Source organism: Epinephelus moara, chromosome 16 (assembly GCF_006386435.1).
Source record: "Epinephelus moara isolate mb chromosome 16, YSFRI_EMoa_1.0, whole genome shotgun sequence".
In the NCBI taxonomy this organism is placed as follows: Eukaryota; Metazoa; Chordata; class Actinopteri; order Perciformes; family Serranidae; genus Epinephelus; species Epinephelus moara.
Genome location: NC_065521.1, coordinates 43,538,257 through 43,565,064, shown reverse-complemented (window position 1 = coordinate 43,565,064; position 26,808 = coordinate 43,538,257). Strand labels below are relative to the sequence as shown.

Genomic DNA, 26,808 nt, shown 5'->3' with positions numbered 1-26,808 from the left:
ATCTTCTGATGGCTACTTCCAGCAGGATAACGCACCATGTCACAAAGCTCACATCATCTCAAACATGACAATGAGGTCACTGTACTCCAATGGCCTCCACAGTCACCAGATCTCAGTCCAATAGAGCACCTTTGGGATGTGCTGGAACGGGAGATTCTCATCATGGATGTGCAGCCGACAAATCTGCAGCAACTGTGTGAATTAAGGCAGTTCTGAAGGCAAAAGAAGATGGTACCAACTGGCACTAGCAAGGTGTACCTAATAAAGTAGCCGGCGAGGGTCTATGGTACAATATTGCCCGTGTGTTTTGAAACCTTAAACATCTCAACTCCCCCTAAAAGCGGCCATAATACTACGCAGTACAATGCAACTTTTACTTCTCTACAAAAGAGGAGTTTCTCTTTTATTCATGCAGTGACAGGTTGTTGACACAGGTGGGTGTTTTGATCAGCTGGTTGGAGTTTAACATCAATTTTCAGCTGCCTGGTGGCTCCTTACTGCTCTTGCTCTTGCTCTATTTAAAATGCTGTTCCCCTCTCTGTCCACCAGATGGCGTCACAGTTCCTGGTCTACCTGCCGGCCTGCCAGCCTTCCACGGCTGCATCCGCCTCGCGACCATCAACCACAGACCTGCCATGTTGTCCAAACCCCTGGCTGTGCACGGAGCTGTGGGGACGCAGGGCTGCCCACACATGTAAACCCAACATACACACACACACACACACAGTCTTATCCTCACATTCCCCAACTACAAATTACTGGTGGTGGGTGTCATGTTACTGTAGCTAATTTAAAATATATATATTAATATTTATTTTCTATTTTCAGAAAAATGTATATTTTATATTTTACAGTTTGTCGTTGCAATATTACTGGTTTGTTTTTGTGCTACAGGGTGCTATAACACGTGTCTGCACACAGAGATGCACTGATACAGGTGACTGCTGCAAAATATCAAATATCAATCAGAAATCAATTATAAAAAACAAAATGTGTGTATATTGTAAATAAAGGCAACACAGCTTGATTTTTCTTGCTTTTGCAAACACAGATAATCTTGATCCGCATATATTAAAGGATGTATACAGCTGTTTATCGTGCATCTCTAGCAGAGAATGTTAAATACCTACTGAGTCGGTACACTGTGAACACTGTAATGTATGAGCAACGTCCTCAGGCAGCGCAGATGGGAAACGTTTCCTGTAACTGGGACTAGGACTGGACTTTTGGGAACATCAGAGTTAATTAATTCTCAGTGATTTTTGCATTAAATAATGAATAAATTTAAAATTCAACTAGCTGCATAGAAGCAGAGAAGAGGAGATAAGAGCAGGTGTTTTAGTCGCTGCTCCATCACTGTTTTGATGTGTTATGGCCTTAACTGTCTTTCCCCCTCTACATTACGGTTTTAAACGGAAGTTGAGAACAGTCGACCTTGCTTTTATTTCTTGACACCGACTTAATTCTTTCATGATCTCAAGAAAATAAGCTTTGTTATCTCAACAAAACAAAGGGTTGTTTCCTGTTATTATGTTAATCAGAGACAATTCACGCAGAAGAGTGGGTTGTTTGCATCCCTGAAATCAGGTGTAATCAGATGAACCAGACACACTTAATAATCTCCGTAATTGTTTCTTGATCTGGAGAAAACAAGTCGATCAAGAAAATGATCTTGTTGCATAATCGGCATTTGTTTTTTTTTCAAGAATCAACATAAATTAACCCGTTATCACAAGAAAATGAGATTTGTTTTCTCGAGATGATTGAATAATTAACTCATCTGGAGATATCAGCATTCAAAAAATAATTCCAAGTACACCCATTCTTGGCTTCCTTGTGTATAATGACCTTAATTTTCTTTTCTCCTCTACGTTAAGGTTTTGTATGGAAGTCAAGAACAGTCTTTTTTTGTATGTCTAATTTTAAGATCAAGTTAATTTTTTCATTATCCCAAAGGAATAAGCTTGGTTATCTCGACAAAACAAAAAGTCGTTTCCTTTTATTTCTCGTTTATCAGAGACGATTCACGCAGAAAAAGTGAATTGTTTGCATCCCTTAAATCAGTGATTTAATGAAGTTAAATGAATACTCATTTTTGAATTTAAGAACAACTATTCAAAAAGTGATCAATTATCCTGTTGAGAAATTGCTTATTTGTTTTCTTGAGTATCGACAAATTCAGCCATTATCACTTTCGATAACAAAATTATTAACTCATGATCTCAAGATAAAGGCATTAAAAAAATTATTGCAAGTACGGCCGCTCTCAGCTTCCACAGTTACAGATTAAACAGCAACAACTTAATCAGAAGTCAGTTTTCTCCTCCTCCTTACACACAGTGTTGGAAAGTCAAAAGATTAATTCCACCATGAAGCGAGACAACGTCACAACTGTCCCATCTGTGAGGTCACGTCCAGGTTGCAGGCAGCGTTTCCCATCTCTATTCCGTCATAAATGTAAACATGTACCAAACATGAGTGTGAAGCTTGTATGTAATATAACCACTTTATATAAAAAAAAATGTCACTGAAAGAATAAGCTGTTCCCTCCCCACACTCCCAGCCCCCCATGTGTTGTAAATGTATTTTTTAAATAAAGTTTTTAATACAAACTGTAGTGTCACGTGTTTGTTTCCCATCTGCAGAAGAATAATCTTGAGGTGAGTTGTTTTTGTTTGCTAATATGATTTTTATTATCAAGAGTGAATCACAAAGACTCGGGCTGTGACAGTCTGTGGAACAACAGGAAGAAAACAAAATCTAACTTAAGGCTCAGTCCCTGCGATGTTTCATAACTCCTTTCAGAATAAAAGTGATGGTCAGTATAAAAACACAGAGCTGTTGATAATGTCAGTCACATGGTCGTCACAGTGAAAACTGGCCAAACGTTCACGTCAACAGCTCTGCTAACCCTTTGCTGTTGATCCTGAGTGAGGAGCAGAGTGTTGCCTTTGGTATAGAGAAGTGTCAGACAGCATTAACGACAGGAGGGGAAAGAAAAAGTAACAAGGAGGAAAAGGAATCACAGATTTTACTGAGGCTTGGCAGAGTGTGGTCTAATCCAGACTCATGTCCTCATCGTCTTCCTTCTTGTCTTTGGCGTCTCCTTTGTTGCCCTGCATGGCTTTGGCAAAGGCCTCCACATCTGACAGAGGGAGACAAAATATAAATATATAATTATGAATAAATAACAGAGGAAATAATGTTACAAAAATGAAAATTAGATTTAGGACTTTTTTTTTTTATCTGACTCGGAATTAATTTTAAGACCAAACAAAAAAAAAAACATGAACCGACATCAGTTACTTTGGTTAAGGACAATTTTGTCAAATTAAATGTTTATTGTAACACACAACATGACATTATTTGTCTGGTGGTGTGGATGAGGGTCTAGCAGAACTGGGAAACATCTGCCATTTGTTGGGAATTTTGGGTTTTTCACTCTGCATGTGGGATTTGTGCAGAGTTTGAAAAACTTTTTGCATTAAACACACCGAGCCTTGTGTGCATTGCCTTGTACCGGTTTCAGTCATGCAACAAAATCCTGGTAACATAGTCAATTTTGTCTGAATTTGCATCTCCCCATGTCGTCCAGGGTACAGTGACAGCTAGCTGGCAGACAGTGGATCTTCTACTTTGAGTATCCCAGCTGAAAATGTGAGTGTTGTTGGTTCCGCTATCCTCATATGTTGAGGATTTATAAATTCCTACTACCTATGTTCAAAAGCCAACGACCCCCTTAGCAAAAAGCAGTGTCTGGGTACTACTCTAGTGCCTACTCTGTACCAACGTTTAAGGCCGCAGAGGCAGGTAGCATCTGAGGTTGCTAAGTGACCATAACCAGCACCATATCACAGACGACTTACCAGAGCTGACCTTTTTCCAGGTGTTGTTTTGTAAGTGTGTATTAGGCCGAAAATACTGCCAGTGGCACAGATGTACAGCTCTGGGCAGCCCTTCACTAAAATGATTAACTTTTCCATATTTATCACAGACCGATAATAACGGACAAAGAGAAAGACATCTGCCAGCTGTGAATGGTTGTTCTTTGTCATGTGACATGCAGTGCGCGCTGCTGCGTTCCAGAAGTTGAACTGCAGTTGTTGCATCTTGAGAAATAGGCACTCTGGAACACCTGTGTGCTGCAGTTGCGTCTCTTTGGTTTGAGCGCACCTGTCGCACGTCTAAATTTAAAACAATTAATTTGAGGGCATACAGCCACTTAAGAACTAAAGTGGTGTCCACAGCACTGCATCGCTGAGCTCCTGTGCCGATTAGCAGTCAGAGCAGTGTCGCTACTTTGGCAGATCATCGGCACCCAACTCCCAAAGAAGGCTTGGCTTAGTCATAAAGAAGCGGGCTAGAGTGTTGTATGTAGCAACAAGGTCATAGAGACACCCATGTCAGGTCACGTGGGAAGGCGGGGGGGGGGGCTTAGGGAAACAGCATTTTTTAACCAAAAATTAAATGTTTAGAATATAAGGAACACACCAGGAAGCTGAAGAATGATATAAAAACTTTAACAAATAACGGACCTGCCCTTTAAAGGAATAGCTACATGTTTTTCAAGTCTATCGTCTACAGCGTGCGTCTCACCTCCTCGGTTGGCGGCGTCCACAGCTTCTGCCGGCAGACCAAACTGACTCATGAGAGGGCCGAGCTGCCCGGAGGCCAAGGCACTGCTGAACATGCTCATGGACTGAGGGAGGGAGGAATCACAGTCAGTGCGGTTTGAGATCAACATGTTGGAGGTTGTTATTTCACTTAAAATTGTCTTGATGAGAATGTGAGTGTTTATTTGGAGCTTCTTTGTGTGTATCTGTTACCTGTTGGAACTGAGGTGAGTTGATTGTGTTCTGGATCTCCTCGGCGCTCTGCGGTAAACTTTCTCCACTGGGGAGGAAGGGCAGGAGCCTCTGCTGGACCTCGGCGTTAGCCAGGATGGGAGCCATCATCTCCGGGGTGCAAACACTTGCAAGGTCCACTGCAGAACAGGAGAGGAGTCCTGTTAGTCATATTTACTGAAACACTCCTGGATTTACTCACTGTTCTGTTTTATTCTTTTCTCCATTGACCATATTTCTGTTCTCTGCCTCCCTCATACAGCTGATGCTCATATTCAGGCTGACTCAGCACCATACCAAGAATACTGCCCCACATTCAATCATCTGTCACTCACCCGCTGTTCCCTGAGCAGCCGACGCCGCTGGGACGTTCATGGTGGCGAGGATGCTCTGAAGGTCACTGAGCTGGATGGGCTGGTGGGAGGTAGGGCTTCCAACAGAGGCTGGGGCCAGGGGAGTCTGAGCTGAGGCTGCAGACGAGACAAACAAGGACAAGATCAGAGCAGGGTGTCTACAGGTATCAGACTTTAACGTAATGCCTTTAAGACCCTTTTAATATAAGTTATAATCAAATTTAAGGATGATTTTTGGACAAATCATCTTTTTCTTTTATAGGAATTGCAGGAAAATATAAAGATAAGTAGTATATATGTGGTTATGGTTATTACAGTGAGTTAGGTTCATTGACATTTTGCCAAAGACAATATCAGGTTCAGTTTTAGGTTCAGGATTCTTAATTAACATTCACACACAATAACAGTACTGCACTCTGTGTACCTGGTGTGGAGGGAGCAACACTGGTGGGGGAGACAGCTGAGGCAGCAGGAGTCACAGGGGTGGTGGGGGCCTGAGAGGAGCTCGCCCTGGGGGCTCCGCCTGATGACGGAGTGGCGGCTGCTGACTGGCTACGAGAGCTAAAGAGGAGGAGGAGGGGAAAGGAAGAGGACAGAGGAAAGAAATATCATTGATTCAGAGGTAAGTTATCATATTTTTACATATTTTAAGGTCCATATCTGTGTTCTTTCTTACCTGGATGAGGAGCTGCTTGTGGCTGGTCCTCCGCTGCCCAGCAAGTTGGCAAGTCCTGGTCCTGCTAGAGCTCCCAGACCTCCTTAGACAAAGGCAACAGATCAAAAAGGGTCTAAATTGATGTCTGATTCTTATTTAAAAACATACATCAACTGTGAGCTCAGCTTCACTTTATGTTTATTAAAATAAATATGTTAAAAAAGGGAGTACAAGCAACACTCCAGTCAAGTCCAAAACACTGCAGTCAAGCTAAGTGATGTCATCACACAACAGTGAAGTTAGTTTTAAGATGGATATTCGACAAACAATCACTCCAGACCCAGCCGTGCCTTTTTAGTTTTACTTTCACCTGATGTTGGCAGCAGGTAAGCTCACCTCGCTGCCCTTCTGTTTACTGCTGGGGGTTGACATGGATCCTCAATTGTACTATGAACAGAACCGCGTCCACATGGCGGCAGCTGTCCACTGACTTTGAAAGTATGTCAGAGCCTTTACTGTCCTCATGTGTCTTAACATTCTCCAGTCTTGTTATACAGCAGCTCATTTGTAACATGCAAATACACATTTGTGTTTATTTTACTAAAGATTTCCCTGCTCTCGACAGATTAACGAGTATCTGCAGTGGTGTGCGTGCAGGTGTATACATGTCAAAGAATTATCCAGTGGTGCTCACCCAGTCCTCCCAGTCCCGTCGGTCCAATCAGCTGCATCAACTGATTGTGGCTCATATTTCCCAGCAGGTTTTGCAGGCCTCCCTCTCCTCCGAGTGCAGAGAGTTCATGGCCGCTGCCGCCTCCGCTTCCTGCCGCTCCGGGAATGGGAGGGTTGTTCAGGTACTCGTTCACCTTACGGCAGTACTCGTCATCCTTGTCGCTCTTTGGCTCCTGGTGAATGGGACACGCAGGAATTCCTTGAAATCAGAGCTTACTTCCCCATAGAACAAGGCAACAACAACAACACAGAAAAGCTCAGTGTATATTTTAACTTATTGTGCTCTTGTCTCTGATTCGCAAGTGACCTAATTCTACAAACTAATAGATGAAATATGCATCAAAAAGTCAGAAGAAAATCTAATTTAACAGAAGAATATATATTGACACAAATGAGCCTGCAGGATGATACGACTTTGTTCATTTGACTAATATAATCCCTCCAGACTGGAGCAGATAAAAAGAGCAAACTGCTGGAGATAATAAATTGTCTGCCTGACAAACACACTGATGACAGTCACACACACTCTGTCATCATGAGTGTAATAATCCCTCTTCTCTGCTCATTATTGCCTCCCTCTTAATTTCTCTCTATTGAACAACCATCTGCCTGGACATAAATGGACACAGATGTCATGCACTCACTAAGACAGTTTTCATTTCTCCCCCTATTAGGAAGACGATGAAAAACATCTTCCTCTCACCTGCATCCAGAAGAACAGTCTCTTGGATCCGGCCTTGAATTTCAGCACGAAGACACGTCCGGTGGTGCACTGGCTCACCTTCTTGAATTCACAGTCATCAGGGAAGATGATCAGGTCCTGGGACAAAAAAGGCACAACATAAGACATTCACAGGAGAGAGATGGAGGGGGAAAACACTGAGGTTGCTCTGCCACAACAAATCAACATCAACCAATTACCGAAAGGGAAAACCAAGGCAGCAGCATCACTGCTGCTCTGAAATAAAGACACAGTCACCTAGCCTTCTCTGTAGAGTGCCAGCTAAATTATGATTCAGTATGTCTGGATTGCTTGTATGAAAAATGCCTGTATGTACAGCTGCAGAATGAACAGAGAAAAGAGCAAAATGACAAACTGAGGCGACACTCTTTTCTCACTGCAGGAGTGCCGTCACTGCCCTCATTTTCTTTGTGGTATTTGTGGAATGTGCAACATGTCTGAAGATAGAAACAACTTCTGTCACGCTGAGTTTTCAAAAAAGTGTGATCACACCAGCTGTCAAAGTCTTTGCAGATGCTTTCCACGTGAACCCTCAGCAAACATGTTGTTTACTACAAACTTGTACCACTAAGTACAAGCCCTAGTCAGGTTGACTGAGCTGTTGACTTTTTTAGGGATCTTATTGGTTACAAGGGTTGTCATGTTTAAAATTCTACTCAATCTACAAATTTCACTCCCACTAGAATCAACGATTACTCAAAGTATATGCAGTTGTAGTGTGAATAAGAGAATGTAGCAGATTGAAAATCATTCCTGCTGACTAGAGCTAGAGGATTACATTGACTAGGATAATCTTAGCTTATTGGAATTATATTGTAGTCTTGTATATGTTGATCGATAAACAACTAGAAACTGCAGTACAAAAGTGCCAAATTATGTTTGAGGTGATTTTGATGCTGCGTTCAAACTTGTGAACTCAGAGCTCGCAGAAAATTTCAGCTTGTGAGGTTGTAAATACTCTTCTCGTTAACACTGTAACCATGACCCCATTTTAACACAGCAACAAACAGTGTCTGTCACGGTCTTTGTTTGTCCACCGATTTACTGCCAAGTTTACTTTTTGTGTGCCTAAAGCAAGTACAAAATGTGGTCACAATTAAATTTAAAAAATAATAACTTTAAGGAGTCTTTATAAAAACTGTTTGTTATATGTTTAAGGTTTTTTCAAACCACACATCTTGAAAAAATAAGCTGGGCTAACCTCACAAATGTTAATTTAATTCAACAGCTGTTCAATGTAAACGTGAATGTAACAGCTGTTATTAAAGTTACTCACATCATCAACATTCCCAGTCGTCCTGTCCTTCCAGCAGAAGTGAATCAGGGAGTCGTCAGACTGCTGGATGTACACCATGCCCTTGCGTTTGTCAGGTGTCACTACATTCCCCTTCAGAGTCATTTTCCCGGCACGAAACTCCACCAGGTACTTGCTGGAGCTTCCTCTGGAGCCGCTCACCAAGCTTGGAAAGAGAGCGCCTGAAGACATCTTTAGATCTCTCTGTAAACAACCCTGAATACCGGAAGAAAGGAAAACAAGATCAGGTTTGCAAGACCATACAAGTTTACATACTTTGTATTTAACTCTGACATGACTGTTAATCATATGGCCAACCTAGAGCTTCTTTATGAAGAAGTGGAAAAGGGACAGAAATGTACCACTTTTTTTAATTGCTTTTGTATGTGTGAGTCATGGAGAAACCTAGTTGAATCACAGTTGAAACCATATTTAGCAAAACTATCAAAAGCAAAACAATTTCCTTGCACATATAAATGTACAAGTTGGCCAATACATAAATCTCAGGTCCTTCTCATTTTCACCAACTAATGTGAATACTTTTAGTGCCAACGCTGTCTCTACACACTAATACCACAACTAATTTGTTTGTTTTTTAACCAAAAATTCAGGACTTAAAGGGCAATTACACCCATTTTCAAAATTCATATATGTTATAACTATGGTGTAAGACAGTCCAAAAATATTAGCAGTCATTAACAATTCTCAAAGGGTGCTAAAACTCAAGTTTGTGATGTTATAGGGCATAAAGTCTGGAGCTGAAGCATAGACAATGAATTGGGAAAAGACTGAGAACGCTGCAATAGAATAAAGCTCATGTGGGTATAAAACAGGTAACAAACAAACATTATCTGGGTCCACAAAATGAGGTCCCCATGCACAGTCTGTGGAGCAGGTCCAGACATTATACTCCATGACATCACAAGTTTGAGACTTGTTTCTCTAGTTTCAAGCTTTGAGAGAGTAGTTCATGTTAACAAATATTAATTGAGCTTTCCTAGGCCATGGACATAACATACTGGACTCACTAATGTAGGTGGTGTCCCCCTTTAATTTTTGCTTTGTGAAGCATTATGTCCTTTTGTTCTGATTACTTTGTGACAATTTGGCAAACAAATATGTTGCTTACCACTGATAATTGTATTTTATAAATAAGTTACTTAAAGAAATACCAATGACTTTAACTAACTTTTTAATCTGATGCTGGCAGATTTAAATCTTATAATGTTTTGACATTAACTCAAGGACTTAGCTAACATTACTGTGCTGCAGGCTAGAAGCTATCATTTTTATGGTTTAATGCTTGCAGCTTTTTACATAGAATAACATTTTAGACGTAAAATGACCGTAAAATATCACTGCTGTCTGATTTTAAAGTTTCAGGGATGTTGAGCTGTTTGTTTGTGTCACAAACACTTTTTTGTCACAAGCTAACTAAAGTAGCAGTTAGCCACCTAGCTTCGTTAGCACTGAGGGGCTTTGATTGTTGGTTGTCAGTGCTAACGTTAGCCCGTGACTTGGCTAAACCGACAAACGACAAAGGCCAAACTCGTACAATTTATCTAACCAGCAAAATTATTGAAACATGAGAAAAAATATATATCTTTGTATAGAAGCAGGTTTAATAAAGTTTACAAATGAATCGTGCTCAAATACCTGAAGTTTTGTTGAAAGAGTTTATCGACAACTTTTTCCTCGTCGCTCACTAGCAACGTAGCTGACTTCCTGTTACGTCGTGAGCGCGCGCACAGTGCTCGCGCACTGATAAGGGGGCGGGCGAGTGAGTGGGAGGGTTTCCGCGCAACCGCTCCACTCCGCGAGGATTGACCCATGGGATTGACAGTCCGTTCCCTCCCGGTGTAGCCGTTAGCTCGGTGGTTGTACTACCGACTGTTTGAATGGTCTAACGGCGGAGAGCAAAGCAGAACTGGGATGCGAGTATTATAAAATAAAAGTCGAGCTACGCTTCACTTCAAAGTAAACTGAAGCCACACTGAAACAAGGTAAGACGTGAGCACAGTTAGCCGGTGAGCTAACGTTACTCAGCTTTACTGCCCTTGGATTAGTTAGCGAGCTAACTGCTAGCTGGGTTATTCAAACCAGGCATGTCGCTCAGTGCAGGCTAGGCTAACCAACATGGATGCTGTGTGTGTGTGCCTTTGATGCAGCGCCTGGAGATTATCCGCTTTAACCACGGTTTGATTCCCGAGCCGACCGGTATTTTCTAGTTCGGTTGCCAGTCACGAACTGAGACCCCCCGTTACAGTGGGGCAGGGAGACGCTGGATTCAGATCCCGGGGCGTCATATCGATTATTGTGAGTCCTAACGTAAAAGTCTTGTAAAACTGGAGAGAGACATCACAGGATAAATCCGGATTTGTGGTCTGGTAGTGAGCCGATGTGTTTGTGATCACGCCTGTCTTTGGCAATGTTGGAGAGACAGGTGCAACTTTTATTGCAAGTTGATAAATAGCACGTCAACTGAATAGCCAGGCTATTTAAGAATCTGTAGCTAAGTAGTCCAAACTATTCCCATTGTGCTGTTGTTAATGGGGCAGGTCCTATTATTGGTTTGCTTACGAGCGGATCTGAAATAGCTGGAGGAGAGCTGCTGTCTGTGTCCGTCCTCATGTGATGTGTATGTGGAGTGGAAGGTGGTGTCACACATTGGCTGACTGCGTGGGTGTGTGACAGTGCATGCATGTTTATGGCAGAAGATGCTTTGGACATGTAGTGTGCACTTTATTATACAGTCGCAGGTTTTGGCTTTGGTTCTATCTGTTTAATCAGATAGCAGTCTGAGCACAGACCTGTAAAGCCTTTTTGCATAATAAGCTCCAGCGTTGTTCTTTTTTTGTCAGAAGGGATTGAAATATATTGCATTTGTCTCCATTTTGAATTTTAAGTTGCTTTGTTGTTATGGTTGCAGACTTCAGAGTAACAATCCATTGTGGGGATGTTGCTGTAAGTGCACTGTATCTGTGCAGTGTTGGTTTTGGATTGATAATCATGTTACATTCTTCAGGTGTATCCCTGTGAATTTGTCTTTTATGTAATGATTCTTCTGGGAGAGTGTCACTCCTAAATGTCACCAGCAGGTAGGGGTGGGGGAAAATCAATACGGTATAGTACTGCATATTTTCTTGTGGCAAGTATTGATTTTTTTTATTAAATAAATGATTAATATCACAGATACAAATTAAACTTTAGGTAGCCTACTAGAATTATATAATCAATTGCTTTTTCAGTCCACCAGATACATTTTGCTGTGAAAAAAATGGCTGAAGTGAGATGAACAGACTGAAAAAAATTCTTATTAGATAAAACAGATTTTGACTAAGTTTTCCTTTGGGGACACAATTTACAGTTGAAAATAGGTAATGAATCGTAAAATACTGTAATATATTTTATCACAATACTCAGCATATCGCAACATATTTCTTGTATCGTGACTTAAGTATTATGATATCATTTAGTATATCCTCTGGTGATTCCTACCCCTACTAGCAGTAGAATAAAAGTAGAATTAAAAACCACAAGCGTTAGCACTGAGTCAGCATATGAGTATAAGAACAGTCATTTGGCACCTAAAAAGCAGTTGGTCTTTTTTTCAGATACTACTACAAGCACTTATTGAAATAAGCTTTTGGTAATAAAAATCTTCTGTGAAGAACATTTGCTGCCGTATCTTTATTGTTAGTGAAGAAGATTCATTTCTTGCACGCATGTCTGTAATAGTGTTGTAACAGTACTGGAATTTCTAGGAGTTTCTTCCACTGAAAATAACACGTTTAACTAATTAATCCCTTTGATCAGCAAGTAGCATCAGATGCATAACTAACTGAAGTACTGATACTTGAGGTGGGAAAATAGTACTAAATGTAAGTGATTACATAAAATAACCTTTTGTTCTTGTTTTTGTATTCAGGCTCTTTCAAAAAAGATACTGGATATTGACATCACCAGAAAAAGTATGTACTTGTGGTGTTGGACGTTTACTGAAATGCCTGAGTACGCAATCTCATAATGCTTATCTTTGTCCACATACTGTACAAGCCTCTTTAGAGAATGGCATTATCAGGGACAGTGCATCTCTAGCTACAGAGACAGGACAGGAAAGTATTTCAACAGCTGATAAATTTGGCCTGAGGCTACACTAAATGGAGAGGCGTGACTAGTCATCATCTGATTAAATGCGTGACGTTTTCATTCATTAAGTGCTTAAATGATGCATTAATTGCATCGACTTCAAGGAGTGGCCCTTTTCCAGCAAGTTATCTCTGCAACATTACATATTTCTGAGTCAGTTTTATTCTAAAGTACACGTCCAGGAAACATTTGACCAAATCCTATTATTTGTCTGAGTCAGCTAGTCTGCGTAAGGGTTGACGTGATGGTGGATGATGTCAGTAGTAGGAAGAATGAGCTCTCGTACGAGTGGTCATGAGTGACTCATATAAAAGCCAGTCGCATCAAATCAGGTTACACCTAGATAACAGAGCAGTAGTAGGTCAGAGGCGGAGATTATTGGTGATGCCACCCTGCAGCCACACTGGAAATTAAATGTGGAGAAAAGCGGCAACATTTAAGAAGCTGCGAGTTTCAAATTTTTGTTTTTCAAATGACAAGGGCTCGGTGTCATTAAAAAAAAATACAACACCAGTACCCTTAAATTAAGACCAATACCAATTGAGTACTTCATTTGATGCCTTTGTTTTCTACCATATTTGATACCCATCGTGTGAATGGAAGGATTCAGTTGCATAAATTGCCTCCACCACTCTTTCCTATTAAAATTATTTTCACATGGGATACCTTGTATCTCACCTTGTGGAGCATGGGCCCCATGCACGAAAGGCTAAGTCCTTCCTGCAGCAACTTGGGTTCGATTCCTTTGTTGCACATCTTTCCTTCTCTCTCTATCTTTTTTTTTTAAAATAAAGGCAAGAAAGCCAAAAATGATTTTACACAAATGCTTTTTGTTCAAGTTGCTGCAGTAGTAGGCCAATTATTTGTTGTATGAAATGGAGGAACACTTGCAGTGATTGTCTGCAAGCAAAACAATACAAATATTGTTTCAGGTCTGGGTACAAAAAGGATCGAATGTAGGTATCATTTTACTAGAGAAGTTTTGATACTACTTGATACTTCAATACCAGGCCTAAAACTGCCCCCAACAACGGTGTACATTTTCAAAATGTTTCTGTTCTGTGATTAATGAGGAGTTTTGAATTTCATTATGAATATATCATGTGGCCTATCTAATGTTTTGTGCCTGTTCTACACTAGAGTAACTCAGATTTGCTGTGGTGCAGTGTGACAGTTTTCTGTCAGAGTGTCTCTGCTGTGACCCTTGAAAACCTAAAATTATCCCCCAGCTGGGATTCCTACTTTGGCTGGCTGGTATTTGGTATTGATATTTGTATCCCCACACAGAGGGTTGACAGGGTTCGTATTCAGTCTCTGGCACTAGATACAAAAGAGTTGCAGATGACTGCAGGAACTGAGCTTTACAGAAACACTTGATTTATGATTGATTAGTTCTCATCAAACAACCCAGTTAAAGAGAGACAGACTAGCCCAGTGTAAATTCTTTTTTATATACAGTCATATGCATATATTCCTTTGCTGTTATCTGTTTTTTAATGCAGCGTTTAATGCTGTCCAGATGAAAAATCCATGCTGTGACATCACTTATTGAGACGTGACAGTGCACCTTTTTTTATTTGTGTACATAAATGTGTTATGCATTTCAGTGGGATTTTTTTTTCATGTAGACAAAACGGTTTTAACTGCAATGTGTCCTATCCCACAACTAAATCATTATATTAGTATCCTGAGCGGTAGTAGACAGGTCAACTCTATGCTCAAGAAAGTGACCATCAGCCTGGAAATCACCAAACTCTGTACATTTTGACCACGAGCATCGCTGCTAATTTCTCATCAGTTACAACCATTTTTGCAGTTAAAGTTGAATTGTTTAATCCGTTGATCGACAGAAAAGAAATGTGCAAAAAAGTTATATTATTGATGAGTGAGTTTCAGTCAAAAATGGCAAACATTTGCTCATTCAAGCTTCTGACGTGAGCATTTGCTGCTTTTCTCTACTTGAAATTGAACAAAACAAGCAATCTGAAGCTTGGGCCTTGTTTTTGTTGTTGTTTTTTACATTTCATAGAATAAACAATTTATTATTTATTTAATTATCATTATTTATTATCAGGAAAATATTCAGCAGACTATCAACAATTATCTGATCATGCTAAACCGTTCTATACACCCACTGATGTGGTGAATTAAATCAAAAACAGGAAGTGGGTTTAAACTTGATATAATCTTATGTCCTGTTTATATATATATATATATATATATCAAAAATATGACTTTACAAATATGTATAGTTCAGTTTAGTTAGAGCAGTAATTAATCTCTGAAGTTTTTCTTCTTCTTTTTTTACAATGTGTTTAATTTAAATTGTTTCTTAATACATACATGTGTACATACGACAAGAAACAAATGGGTTTCTCGTCATCCAAAGCACATATTGAGCCACAAAGAAACACAAAAGACAAAGAAACAACTCCTCAGGCATAAAGCCATATTTTGTTTGATTACCCTCACAAAAACCGAGTCCAAATTAACTATAATTGTGAGGTTTCTGTCAGTTGCTTTCCTGCTACTTGATCCAACTGACCAGACACAAGAAACTGACTGTAAATGGCCAGAATAGTAAAGCAACCCCTGTAGTTTTCCTCCTACGGGTGTGTATCACCCTCCTATGCAGAGAAACCACAAAACCCCTGAAGGAAAAACAGTTTCCTTTTTGAATGACAGACGGTGGCTGCTGATGGCCTCAGGTCACGAGTCTTTTCATGGTGTAACAGCCCTGTGATCACAAGTCACATGAGGCTGTCAAATATTCACCTTCACTTTCCCTTCTGCTGCGACTTCACACTCTCTGCCTCCTCTTTCTCGCCCTGAACCGATCCCGTCTTTCTGTCTGTCACCTCATCTCTGTCTCTGTCACCCTGCTGTCTCCACCTCTGTCGTTCCATCTCCATCACTCTGACTCCCCCACCCTGTTTTTCTCCGTCATTCCTCTCCTCTGTCTCTAAATCTTGACAGTGATTCGACATAGATTCGTTCTGGTGGATCATAGATGAGTTCTCTGCAGTGTTTTTGTGTTAAGTGCTAACCTCCTAAGTAACAAATAGTGTGACAAACGTAAGCTGTGTTTTAAGAGTTTCACATACAACTTGTTAATTTTGTTATCAACATTAGAACACTATTTTTAGCAGTGCTGGTTTCACAGTTACACCTAACTAGTCCCACATAGACAGACTGATCTCTACACTTTGTTTTAGCGCCAGAGGAAGGTTTGGCTGAACCCATCATAATCAAGGGTTTAAAAATTCTCTGGGCTGTAGGGCTAACCCAAATGCTTGGAAGCATTGATTGTTGCCATGGTAACTATAGTCCAAATCAGTATTTGAATACTCCCTTCTTCTATACCATTACTCCATAAAATACCAAATAGCCCATAGATTAAAAGATAGTAATCCAACATCATTTATTATGCTTTAATATTAATTATTAGTTATTCTCAGACAAGGACAATTAGTGATATGCCTAGTTTTGTGACTACTAGAGTTTGACCACCTGTGACAGGCTTACAGATACGCTAGCAAAAATCATTCTGTGTCCCCTCTATAAATTTGGAGGCTTTTGCAGGTCCGTGAATGCAGCACAGACAGAGCCCTCAATTAGTTTTTATTTGCCTCCGATCCAATCAGAGAGGAGCAGCTGCAGCAAGTGAATGCAAACTTTTAGACTCAACAGAATGAATGGTTAAGCTTTACTTTCAATGCACCTGACGTTCTGCTGCGCCATCTCTGCCCTGAGTACGCTCTGCACTTCGACAGTGTGGTGATACACACAACCCAATGTATGTATATTCCAATATCGCTCCTGATGAACGGTCGGACTCCAAAAATATGAATTCTGTGTTCTATGTGTGGCGGAACATATTTTAATCTTGGCTGGCCACCACAAATAAATGAAGTTGTGGGAAACCCTGTAAAGCATTGCAAGACGGTTGTTGTTCTTTCACACACATTCTTAAAACAAAGTGTGCGAAACTAGTTTCATGTAACAGTGTAGATTTTGAAAACGATAACACTAGAGATGTACCGATACCACTTTTTCCTTCCTGATACCGATTCCGATCCCTGAACCTTAGGTATTTGCCGATACCGAGTACCGAGCCGATACCAGCTCATAAAATAAAAATGGATGGGATATGAATTGTAGTATTGTAACTGTCTATGTAAAATATTAAGAAATAAATACATAATAGTAGAATGAATACCATAAAAAAAAATTTTTAATTATTATTATCCAGTGTTGACCCAGATCACGACACAGGTTAAAGTGCAGCCACACAATTTGGTAACAAAGACATTTTAAAGGCTACAGAAGACATTTTAAAGGCTACAGTAGAATGCTTTTTAAACTCCGCTCCGTTTCCGTTTCATTTGCCTGTAGTGTGCGTATGCGAAATGACGTGCGGCATTACGTATCGGATTGGTCATAGGCTGTACTCGCCGATACCCGATACCGCATTTTAGGCAGTATCGGAGGCATTTCCGATACTGGTATCGGCATCGGTATCGGTACAACTCTAGATAACCCACAGATAGCAGCAGGGAACATATGCACAGCCTACATCCTGTGAGTCAGACTACACCTGAGCTGACTGGTAGCATCACTCTTGTTATGTTGAGCACTGAGCAGTCACAGATGTGGTGCCTTGCCTAAAAGTATTTCAGCTGTCGCTATGGAGATATGGGATGATGTTTTTTATTGGTCATTTTCTCTGCTCAGGTGTAAATGTATTTTTAATCTTTGGGCTGCAGATGTTAATGGATCACTTAAAGTGAAGAGTAGATGTGATGAGTCAGAGTTTAGTTGAATAATCAATTAGTAAATTTAAAAAACTGTCATGAACTTAACTTGGTGATCATTACATGATACTTTTAGTAATTTGTCTAGTAATCATATTAGGGCTGCAACGAACTGTTATTTATCTTGTGAATATATATTATCTCTGATTAATTAATTATTGAAAATGTTAAGGAATAGAGAAAAGGACCACTAACAGTTTTTCAGAGCCCAACATGACATCAACAGACTTCTTGTCTTTTCTGTCAAACAGTTCAAAACCCCCCAGATATTTTCAGACTCAAATTATTATAATATTTGTATTATAAAGTTGTGAGTGGTGGATGCACTTCATCCATTGTAGTCTATAGTACAGTGTTTGGCTGCAACTAATTATTTTCAACTAATTATTTTCATTGTTTATTAATCTTTCGTTTATGTTCTTGATTAATTGATTAGTTGTTTGGTCTATAAAAAGGCAGAAAATGTTGGAACAGTGTCCATCAGTGTTTCCCAACACCCAGGATGACATCCTGAAATGCCCTGTGCTTTTTTCCACAACCCAAAGATATTCAGTTTACTGTCACAGACGAGGAAAGAAAACAGAAAATATTCAAATTGAAGAAGCTGGAATCAGAATTTTGACTAAAAAAATACTGAAACTGATTAATCAATAATCAAATTAGTAGGCGATTACTTTAGTAAGTGACAACTTTTTTAATCAATGTTTTCTTGCAGCTCTAGTATAAAATGTGCTCACACAGTTTTCCCATTGTACCTCAGCAGATCCAGGTCATTACTGTAATGTTTTCTCCTGCACTGTTGGCATGTGTGTGTCCATTGAGAAAGCTCGTGCACAAATGCTGACAGACAGCTGATTGGACATTAGCTAATGAATTGGATTGGCCTTTTTGCATCACAGCATCCCCGTGCCAAGATGTAGAGGCTGATGGGAAAGCAGGCTGTGGAGAGGTGTGTGTGTGTGTGTGTGTAATTTGTATAAAGTTATCTGCAGAATGTCAGCCCACAGTTTTATCGTGTTACACTCAGCTATCAAAGTGCTGGTTGTCATTATTTTCCTGCGTAGCTTGACGTACAGTTTCACTTTGAAGATGTGACATTGCTGAACCAAGAGGCTTCATCAGTTCATCACCAAACAGCAGCTACATTTCATAAAGTACTTACTCATACGTCCTGTGAGTCTTCAAATTATACATAACACTTTGTATTTAGGGCTTGTTTCCTGTCATCATGTAGGAAGTTTTTACTGCTAATACATCACACTGTACTCGTGGAGCAGGTTAGAGATTCCTGACATCAAGTCACATCTCCATCTTGTCATAATCATCGTCAGTCAACACGGAAGCTATGTTAACTGTTGCCACCGGTTAACGTTGTTCACGACACTAGAAAAAGTATGCGGAGCTGCTTTAATGTCATCCAGACTTGTCGTCATTTTTTGGCTCTGGCACAGGAGGAAGACATTTCCTGTTCTTCTTGTTCTATTCAGCTCTAAGTGGCTTAGTTGTTTTTCAAACCAGAGAAACACTCATCAGTGAGCACATCATCAGAGCTATTGGAGTAGTGGGTAGTGATTTGGACATCTGAAACCAGGCGAGGAGATTTCTCACTCCAGCTTACACAGTTTTACACATAGACTAGTTGACTAGTTAAAAACCACTCAAAAAGCAGTCCAAATTGGGCGCTATTTATTCGATTAGGTTACACATTGTCTGAAAAACATTTGCATATATTTTATCTTGCATATTATTTTATATTATGGTGTATGCTTCTCATTTCTTCTGGACTATTATTGTAAGGCACCAATACTTGTGCAGCTCCTTAGTCCAAGACCAATTTCCCAACGGGGACAATAAATTATATCGTATTGTATCGTGTATATTGGTCAGGCCTGACATAAAATAATAGTTTTGGTTATACCTTTAACCGACTAATGTTTTTGGTGCCAAATAGCGAAGGTAGCAACATTTAATTGACCAGTCGAGTAATCGCACACATCCCTAGTTCTCACAGGAGCAAATAAACTATACAAAGGGAGGAAAATTATTTTTTGGCAATTCATTCTTTCTTTAATGAGCACAGTTTTGATTGAGCAAGTGCGTAAATACTGAGCTGAGTTCGTGGTTAATTTCCTACCCTGCGTGCATGTGTGTGGCAGCTGTGTTTACGGTGTCAGTGGGACCATTAAGGTTGCATTTCTATCAATTGATTTTCAGGCAGGAATGGCGTGTGTGTGTTTGTGTGTGTTTGTAACCTGAGCTCAATGAATGAGCCGCACACTCTTACAATCAGGACTGACAGACTGACTCATCTGTTTGTTTTTCTGTGTAAAGCCTCATGTTTATTTTACAACTATATTATAACAGGGCTGCAACCATTTTTTTCATCATTGATTCTGATTCTTTTCTCAAATGATTGATTCATCATTTTGTCTATGAAGTGCCAGAAAATAGTAAAAAGTGACCGCCATAATTTCCCTGGAGTCTAAGGGTTGTCTTTTTAAGCTGATCAAACCGGAAAGTGGTCACTTTACGCTCATGTATAACACAGAAAAGCATTAAATTTTCAAAGCTGAGAATCAGTCACATGGTCTGGACAGCAAGTGAGTTATGGTAAGAGTCACACCATATGAATACCTCCTTTCCTCTGTCTTTTCAGGGACCAGTTTTTCTACTCTCATGTCTGTGGGGCTGCAGCTTTTACTTGCAGTTTCAACTGTTCGTCTTTTTTATTTCACTTCCTTGATTAGTCTTCAAGATAGTAAAATTAATGACTGATGCACGTCAAACAAAGAGCCAACAACCCATTAAGGTAGTTTATTTCATCTACAATGATTTGAAATACTTTTAAACCATGAAATGTTTAATTATTGGCAGTTAATTGAGATTGTAAGAGTTTTCCCATTCTCATCCTCTTTAGCATGTGCTCATCTGTCCATTCTCTCAGTCTGTCTCACAGCTCTTAAATGGTCTGTACTGTTATCATTAAGCAGCTGATATGAGGCCTGTGGGTAGTTAAATGACCTGGTCTGGTGTTTGTCAGAGCATCTTCACTCCTTTATGAGAGCCATTTTGGATAATAGCAGACAGGAGATGTGGTCAAATTCCCAGAAGACCACTTAGAGATTAATATCTGAGCGGTAAGAGAGGAGCTGGAGAGCATGTAAGTGTGTGTGTAACCTCCTCTGGTGTAAAACGCTGCACCCACTGTTAACGTTGCTCCGTGTTTCATCTAAATAAGCAGTGTCTGTCTCTGTCAGTGGCTGTTTAATGCAGTTTTGTGAAACGAGGTTGGCAATTTGTGGAAAGCAGTAGCAGAAATAGAGAAGTGAAGCGTTAACGACACTCGAAGGGAAGATGGTGTTTCAAAATGGTTAAGGGGAAGAGTTGAGAGATCGAAAGGTGAGAAATAAGGGAAAAGCAGTGAAGAAAATGTTGCAACAGGAAGAGAGGATGTACAAAAAAATATGTTTATCTGATAATCAGTAAAGAGAGGAAGAGAGTGCGCTGACATGTAATGAAGTGATGACAAAGGTGTAGAGCTGAAAGACAGAAGGGCAGAGGAAAGTGTGATGATGGCAGGAGTGAAGGAGGAGAGCGTGAGGTGGATGTGAGCTGGAGAAGAGGGAGGAAGAGGATGATAGTAAGGAGAGTGCACATATTGAAAGAGGCTCTAGCTGCATTAGTAACAAAGATTTCAAACAGAAATGCCTCGTGATCACCTGTGGAGCAAAAAATTGTGAAACTTTGGTATTTTGTCTGGTTGGTTAGCATATTTTAGAGTTGTTCCAAGACCGATATCAGTATCAGAAATGCCTCCAATACTGCCTAAAATGTATCGGGTATTGGCGAGGATAGGCAAGTCTATGCACCTATCCAATACCACATCATTTATTTATTTTTAAAAAAAAAAACAGTATTTCCTACACATTCATTTATTAGTGGCAGCGGCCATGATTAAAACATCTGCTGCCATGTGTTGCTATTTTATTTTTGGAGCTGAACTGTTCATTAGGACACAGACAGCAGCAGAACACCACACACAGTGGAGGTGAAATTTAAGCGTTCATTGCACTGGGTCTAAAAGTCTGCATTCACTCACCTCTGCAGCAGCTGCTCCTCTCATCCATCGATCTGATCAATTATCTCCCCCATGACTCAAACTCCACGAACTGCTGCTGAGAGAAAAAAGAACTTTAAAAGAGAGTCCCACCTACGCAGCGTTCACAGACCCACAAAAACCTCTGAATATAGAGAACTGCAGTTTTCTCGCAAAGTATTTATTCTTCTTTGTTCTTATAAAGCAGTTGCTAACAGAGGAAGTTGCAGTGTGCAGCCACTGACGACTACTATTTTTAGAGCAGCGAAGACGAACTGATTTCCAGCGTATAGTGTTATTTTAGCCGTTAATAATATGTTTGTAATGTGGTAATATTTTACGCTGAAAGTCCCACCAGTAAAAAGGCAACATGTACAGTATGTAAGGCTTTAGTTTTGAGTGGGAGCATTAGTGTTGCTTGCTACTAAATCGTGGCATTTGATTTAAACTTTTTATGGCTAACAGTCAAATTAGATGATAAAAGAAAGTTATAAAGTTCATTCTCTGTATGTATTTAACCATGTTTTATAATTGCCGTACAGCAGTACCAATCATGTCACATCTATACAGGATCAGTAGTACACAGCTGTTAATTTTTTCTTTTAATGCAGTGGTATCAGAGAGTAGTACTCAGTATCGGCCGGTACAGTATCAGGAAGGTTAACATCTCTAGTATATTTACGGGGAAGTTAAACTGTTAAAAATCAGTCTGCAAGTAGTTTGATAATCTATTAAATCATTTTCAACCAATTCTCAATTATTAAAAAAATTCTGCATTTATTTGTCTAACATGATAGTAAACTAAATATATTTAGATTTTAAACGTGCTGATGTGATAGACATTATTACTATTTTGTCACACTTAACTGGTGGCCCCAGTGTTCGGTTTGTTATATTAATTCCACTGTTGCAGTCGGGATATTATTGTGTAAATCTAATTTTGCCATTTTTATTCATTTTAGTAAATTTGATCCCTCCTAATTTCAGCTATTATAAAGATCAACTGTTGGTAGGAACAGAGAGAAGAATGAAAAGGCACTGATAATTAATGAAGTGAATGAAATAAGGCTGAAATTAACAATTATTTTAATCATTTATTAATGTGCATATATTGTGCAGGTATCAGCAAAAGAGAGTCTGAGAAGTTTAATGTGTTTGCTGCATAATTTACATCACGTTTGCACTTGCTGTATTTCATTTCGGCGAAGTACAGTGTGTGTGTGTGTGTGTGTGTGTGTGTGTGTGTGTGTGTGTGTGTGTGTGTGTGTGTGTACAGACAGCAGCTGGTGGCTGGTGAAGTCGATAATGCTGACTAATGATCCATGTCTTCCCTGCTGGGCAGCAACGAGGCGGCGAATAGAAGTTGAGAGTAAATGAAAGCAAAGTTGTGTTTTTTCTTTTTTTCATTGTTACACTGTTTAAAACACCTGTTGGTGACACACCTCACATTCCTGGTTTCAATCAAACTTTTTGTAGGATATCCACCTGGAAGTACCCACGCAAGATAAAAAAAATAGTGATATAATTAACCAGGGCTTAAATTTAATAACAGTCATCCCCGTTAATACTATAAACAATATGCAGTCCACATGTATGCTGAAAAATCTGAACAGAAAGTCTTTTTTGGATAAAGATCAATGGAGTGTCTGTGGGGATTTGAAGGCGAGCCAAAAACATTATGTGACTGTGATGTTTTTTCTTTTCTTTTATCGTGGACAGGATCTTTTTCTTCTGTATGTGCTTCTTATTTCTATTTGTTTAACTTGTCTTTTGCCTGCAATGCCTGATTTTGTAGTGGGGTCTTCTTCTATATCCCTGAAATGATATGAAAGTTTTCATACTGCCAAATATGCCAACACAAAGACCAAAAGAAACTGCTGCACACAGTCAGTCAGTACATTTACATGCACAGTTAATACGAGCTATGGTTACAGCTCGACCGGGCCATTTAACTGGACTACTGTCCTTGTCCCAGTATACAAACACAGGAGGGGAATTGATTAATTCACCAAAGTATGTCTGACTCTGCTACGATAGGTGGAGATATGCCCCCTTTCAGCTGGTCATAATTGGAACGTTTTCTGGTTGACCTATTTTGTCAATCACCAAACAGTCGACAAACAAGTTAGCTACGGTTAGCTAGCGGCAAACTGGTACCATGGTGGACAACTTTACAGCTTGTACATTTTGTCCATGCGAACTTGCACGGCTTTGGATGTAGATTTCATCATGTTGTTACCAGCTTCTTCTTCTTCTTCTTCTTTTACGCAACTTCCGGGTCAAAGCCCAAGGCGGATATTGTGGAGCATGCGGCAAGCCCCTTGGCCAGTTTGGGTCCGACTGACTGTATAGGAATCCGACCCCCAATCGCATTACCTGAGTGTGTTAGACCGACTTTGAGGAATCCGATTTTGTACGATTTCAGTCGGACCAGGATGTTAACATGTATTTCAAGTCTTTTAGTTGGACTAACACAATGAAACAATTTTCTCTAATGTCATGTGAATGTGCTGACTGTGGCTATAGATTGCAAAATTTTGAGAGGTTCATGCTGGGTCCATCAACAACAACTTGACACAGTAAACACTTTATAAAAAGCGTTTTTGAAACCAAACCCCTGAATTGAACTACAGCGTTGCAAAAAATACAACACAGCTATAACAAGACAGAAACCTTTTACATTCTCCAAACAGTAACCACAGTTTTTACGAAAGATGAAGTTTGCAGGCCCTGTTTATACCTGGTATTAAAATGCGTCTTGGGTGATCTGATAACAAGTGGACAGCTCTAAATACAAGTGTAAACAACCACCAAGAAGCATTGTGATCTGATCACTTAGACCACTTGCCGAGGTGGTCTGGGACATGTTTGACCACATAAGGCCCGTTTCCACCGCAGGAACTTCGGGGTAATTTTACGGGGCCGGGGCCGTTGGTGCGTGTCTCCACCACAGGAACCACTCCCGAAGGACAGAGTTCCGGAACTTTTACAGGGGCTAAACAAGTCCCTGCCTCAGGGTAGGTACTCAGAACGGCCCCGAAAGACTCCTGGCTGGGGCTTGGGGATTACTTGGTGCTGATTGGATATACTCAAGGAGGGATGTGACGACAACAGAAAGCAACAAAATAGCCGGCATTTTTAAAACTCAGCAGACGAGGGTTAGCTCGGTCATATAGCTTCCGCCGCCATGTAAAAAAAACTCACTAAATGGCCCGTGAAAAAACATTTTTTTCCAGCGGATATCTTAGTTACAACATGATTGAGCTAGCAAAGCAGTTTTGTGTTGATATGTGTGGTATTTATTCAGTTTTGGGAAATCATGTTGTCTAGAAAGCATCAGCTGACAGGGACAGCTAACAGCAGCAAAGCTAACATCAGGACTAACATCAGGNCTGTAGTAGTTCCTGCCCCCCAAATACTACCAGGAACTTCTTCAGTGGAAACGGGCCTATATATTTTGTAGTGTAAACTTGAATGTGTCCTGATGTGTCCCTGATAAGGACTATGTCATCAATGCAGGACGTGGTGGTTGTTTCTGTGACAGCCTGCTAACGTGCTATAACTTGCCCACTTTATGTCCCTTGACCAACCGATGTCCGTCCATTGTTTTGTCCAATGGTAGGTGAAGTGTTGCTGACAGCAGCTGTACCAACTGCTAACCTGACGAGCAAGCATGCTAGTGAGCAGTTAGCAAGAGTGTGGATGTATTAACTGTGCGCTGGGGGCCCTCTGACCTTGTAGCGTAAGTGACATAGGCAGTAATGAAATCTGAACACAAGTGGTCAGCCGGAGACACTAGGTAGACCCAGGTGTGAACAGGGATGTGTCTCAGTTGTCCACTTGTGTTTGTGTAACAGAAACTCATGTTAATACCAGGTGTAAACAGACTCCGGGTGTTGCTGGGAAAGAGCTTTGGTGTTCTGTGAACCTTCCCTGGATAAACACAGGTTTAATACCAAACTTAAAGTGAGGTCACACACACTCACACACACACTCAGGAATAGGATTTGGCCAGGTTTACTTGTTCACCTGAAGTTAAACTGTACACTGTTTTTTATAACTGTAATTGTGATTCAAAGCAGTTTTTTTACAGTATTAATGTTCACCAGCACCACGGCCATGTCAACAGCTCAAATTCAATTCAGTCAAACACATCTCTTGCTGTATGTTACATAAAATCATAAAATCAACTGGAACATCATTGGAACATATTCATTATTTCTGTGTTGGGTCAACACTGTTTTGATGTTTGCTTCACACATCGGACTCGTGACATGATCGCCGGCGATTACTTTTTCAAAAGTCACTGTCAAGTCACGAGTATCTGTTGGAGATTTTGAGATAATGACACTTTCCTGCCCACAGGAAGTGAGACAGGAAATGCAAGAGGAAGTGCTTTCTTCAGTCAAAACGGAACCATCACTAACACAAAGATGTTTTGCTTCTCTCATCCTTAATTTATAAAATGTGGGTTGCAGTCGTCTGGCTGGTGGTGTGTGAGCGGAGTGACAGCTTCTTTTGATGCAAACTGACAACGGGAACCCTGGCCTATTTCTCCTCAGTCTCACACACACACACACACACACACATATTAGAACACATGAAAACCACAACACAGAAACAAAGACCAACAACAACAACAAAAGCTGTTTGTGTTCAGGAAAGACAGAGCAGTAGAAAATAAAACAGCCTTAAATAAGTGCACAAATAAAAACATCACTTGTGACTCCAGCTTCAGACACACTCTAATATAACGACAGTATTCTCCAACCACCTCGCTGTTTAAATGGACTAACGACAAGAGAACAGATGATTTGCATCTCAGTAAAGGGAAGTGAATCAGTCACATGCCGATCTCCCTCAGTTAAATAAAATAAATAAACAAACTTTGAACTCGAACATTAACATTAAATAAAAAATATAGCTGGTTTGCTTTGGCTGCTTAATAAATAGAAAATAAATCAACACAAGAAATCTTTAAGATGTCTAATATTGAAATTAAAATAGCAGCAAGACTCCACACACTTGTGCTCTGGCCCCCTAATAAATAAAAAATAGATTAACACCACAAAACATTGTTGGCATTTAACAAACAATGCAGCCTTTCCTTTTCAGTTATTTTAGTAGTG

General features: G+C 40.1%; 3 protein-coding genes across 6 annotated transcripts in view; 2 read left to right on the top strand and 1 right to left on the bottom strand.

Moving 5' to 3' along the window:
* Positions 1-784, top strand: part of lama5 (laminin, alpha 5) — a 138,562-nt gene extending 137,778 nt beyond the window's left edge. For both annotated transcript variants that reach the window (XM_050064002.1, XM_050064001.1), the window contains exon 80: positions 550-784. In XM_050064002.1, the coding sequence (XP_049919959.1) occupies positions 550-698 (149 nt within the window). In that variant the 3' untranslated portion in view covers positions 699-784. The remainder of the gene's footprint in view (positions 1-549) is intronic.
* A 1,635-nt stretch (positions 785-2,419) lies between these two features.
* On the bottom strand, positions 2,420-10,391 carry adrm1 (ADRM1 26S proteasome ubiquitin receptor). 3 transcript variants are annotated; one of them, XM_050064012.1, is made up of 10 exons: positions 10,277-10,391; positions 8,603-8,836; positions 7,288-7,404; positions 6,547-6,757; positions 5,874-5,955; positions 5,622-5,758; positions 5,180-5,314; positions 4,827-4,984; positions 4,597-4,699; positions 2,420-3,145 (listed from the first exon to the last, which is right to left on the bottom strand). In XM_050064012.1, the coding sequence occupies exons 2-10, from the start codon at positions 8,810-8,812 to the stop codon at positions 3,057-3,059; spliced, it is 1,242 nt and encodes a 413-aa protein (XP_049919969.1). In that variant the 5' UTR covers positions 8,813-8,836; positions 10,277-10,391; the 3' UTR covers positions 2,420-3,056. The 3 variants fall into 3 exon arrangements, with proteins under 3 accessions (XP_049919969.1, XP_049919966.1, XP_049919967.1); XM_050064009.1 differs by having other exon boundaries at positions 8,603-8,844; positions 10,278-10,339; XM_050064010.1 differs by having other exon boundaries at positions 5,874-5,952; positions 8,603-8,844; positions 10,278-10,338.
* A 56-nt stretch (positions 10,392-10,447) lies between these two features.
* dnajc5ab (DnaJ (Hsp40) homolog, subfamily C, member 5ab) overlaps positions 10,448-26,808 on the top strand; it is a 43,982-nt gene continuing 27,621 nt past the window's right edge. Inside the window, exon 1 of the mRNA XM_050064029.1 lies at positions 10,448-10,623. The gene's annotated coding sequence lies outside the window, so the exon portion shown is untranslated. The remainder of the gene's footprint in view (positions 10,624-26,808) is intronic.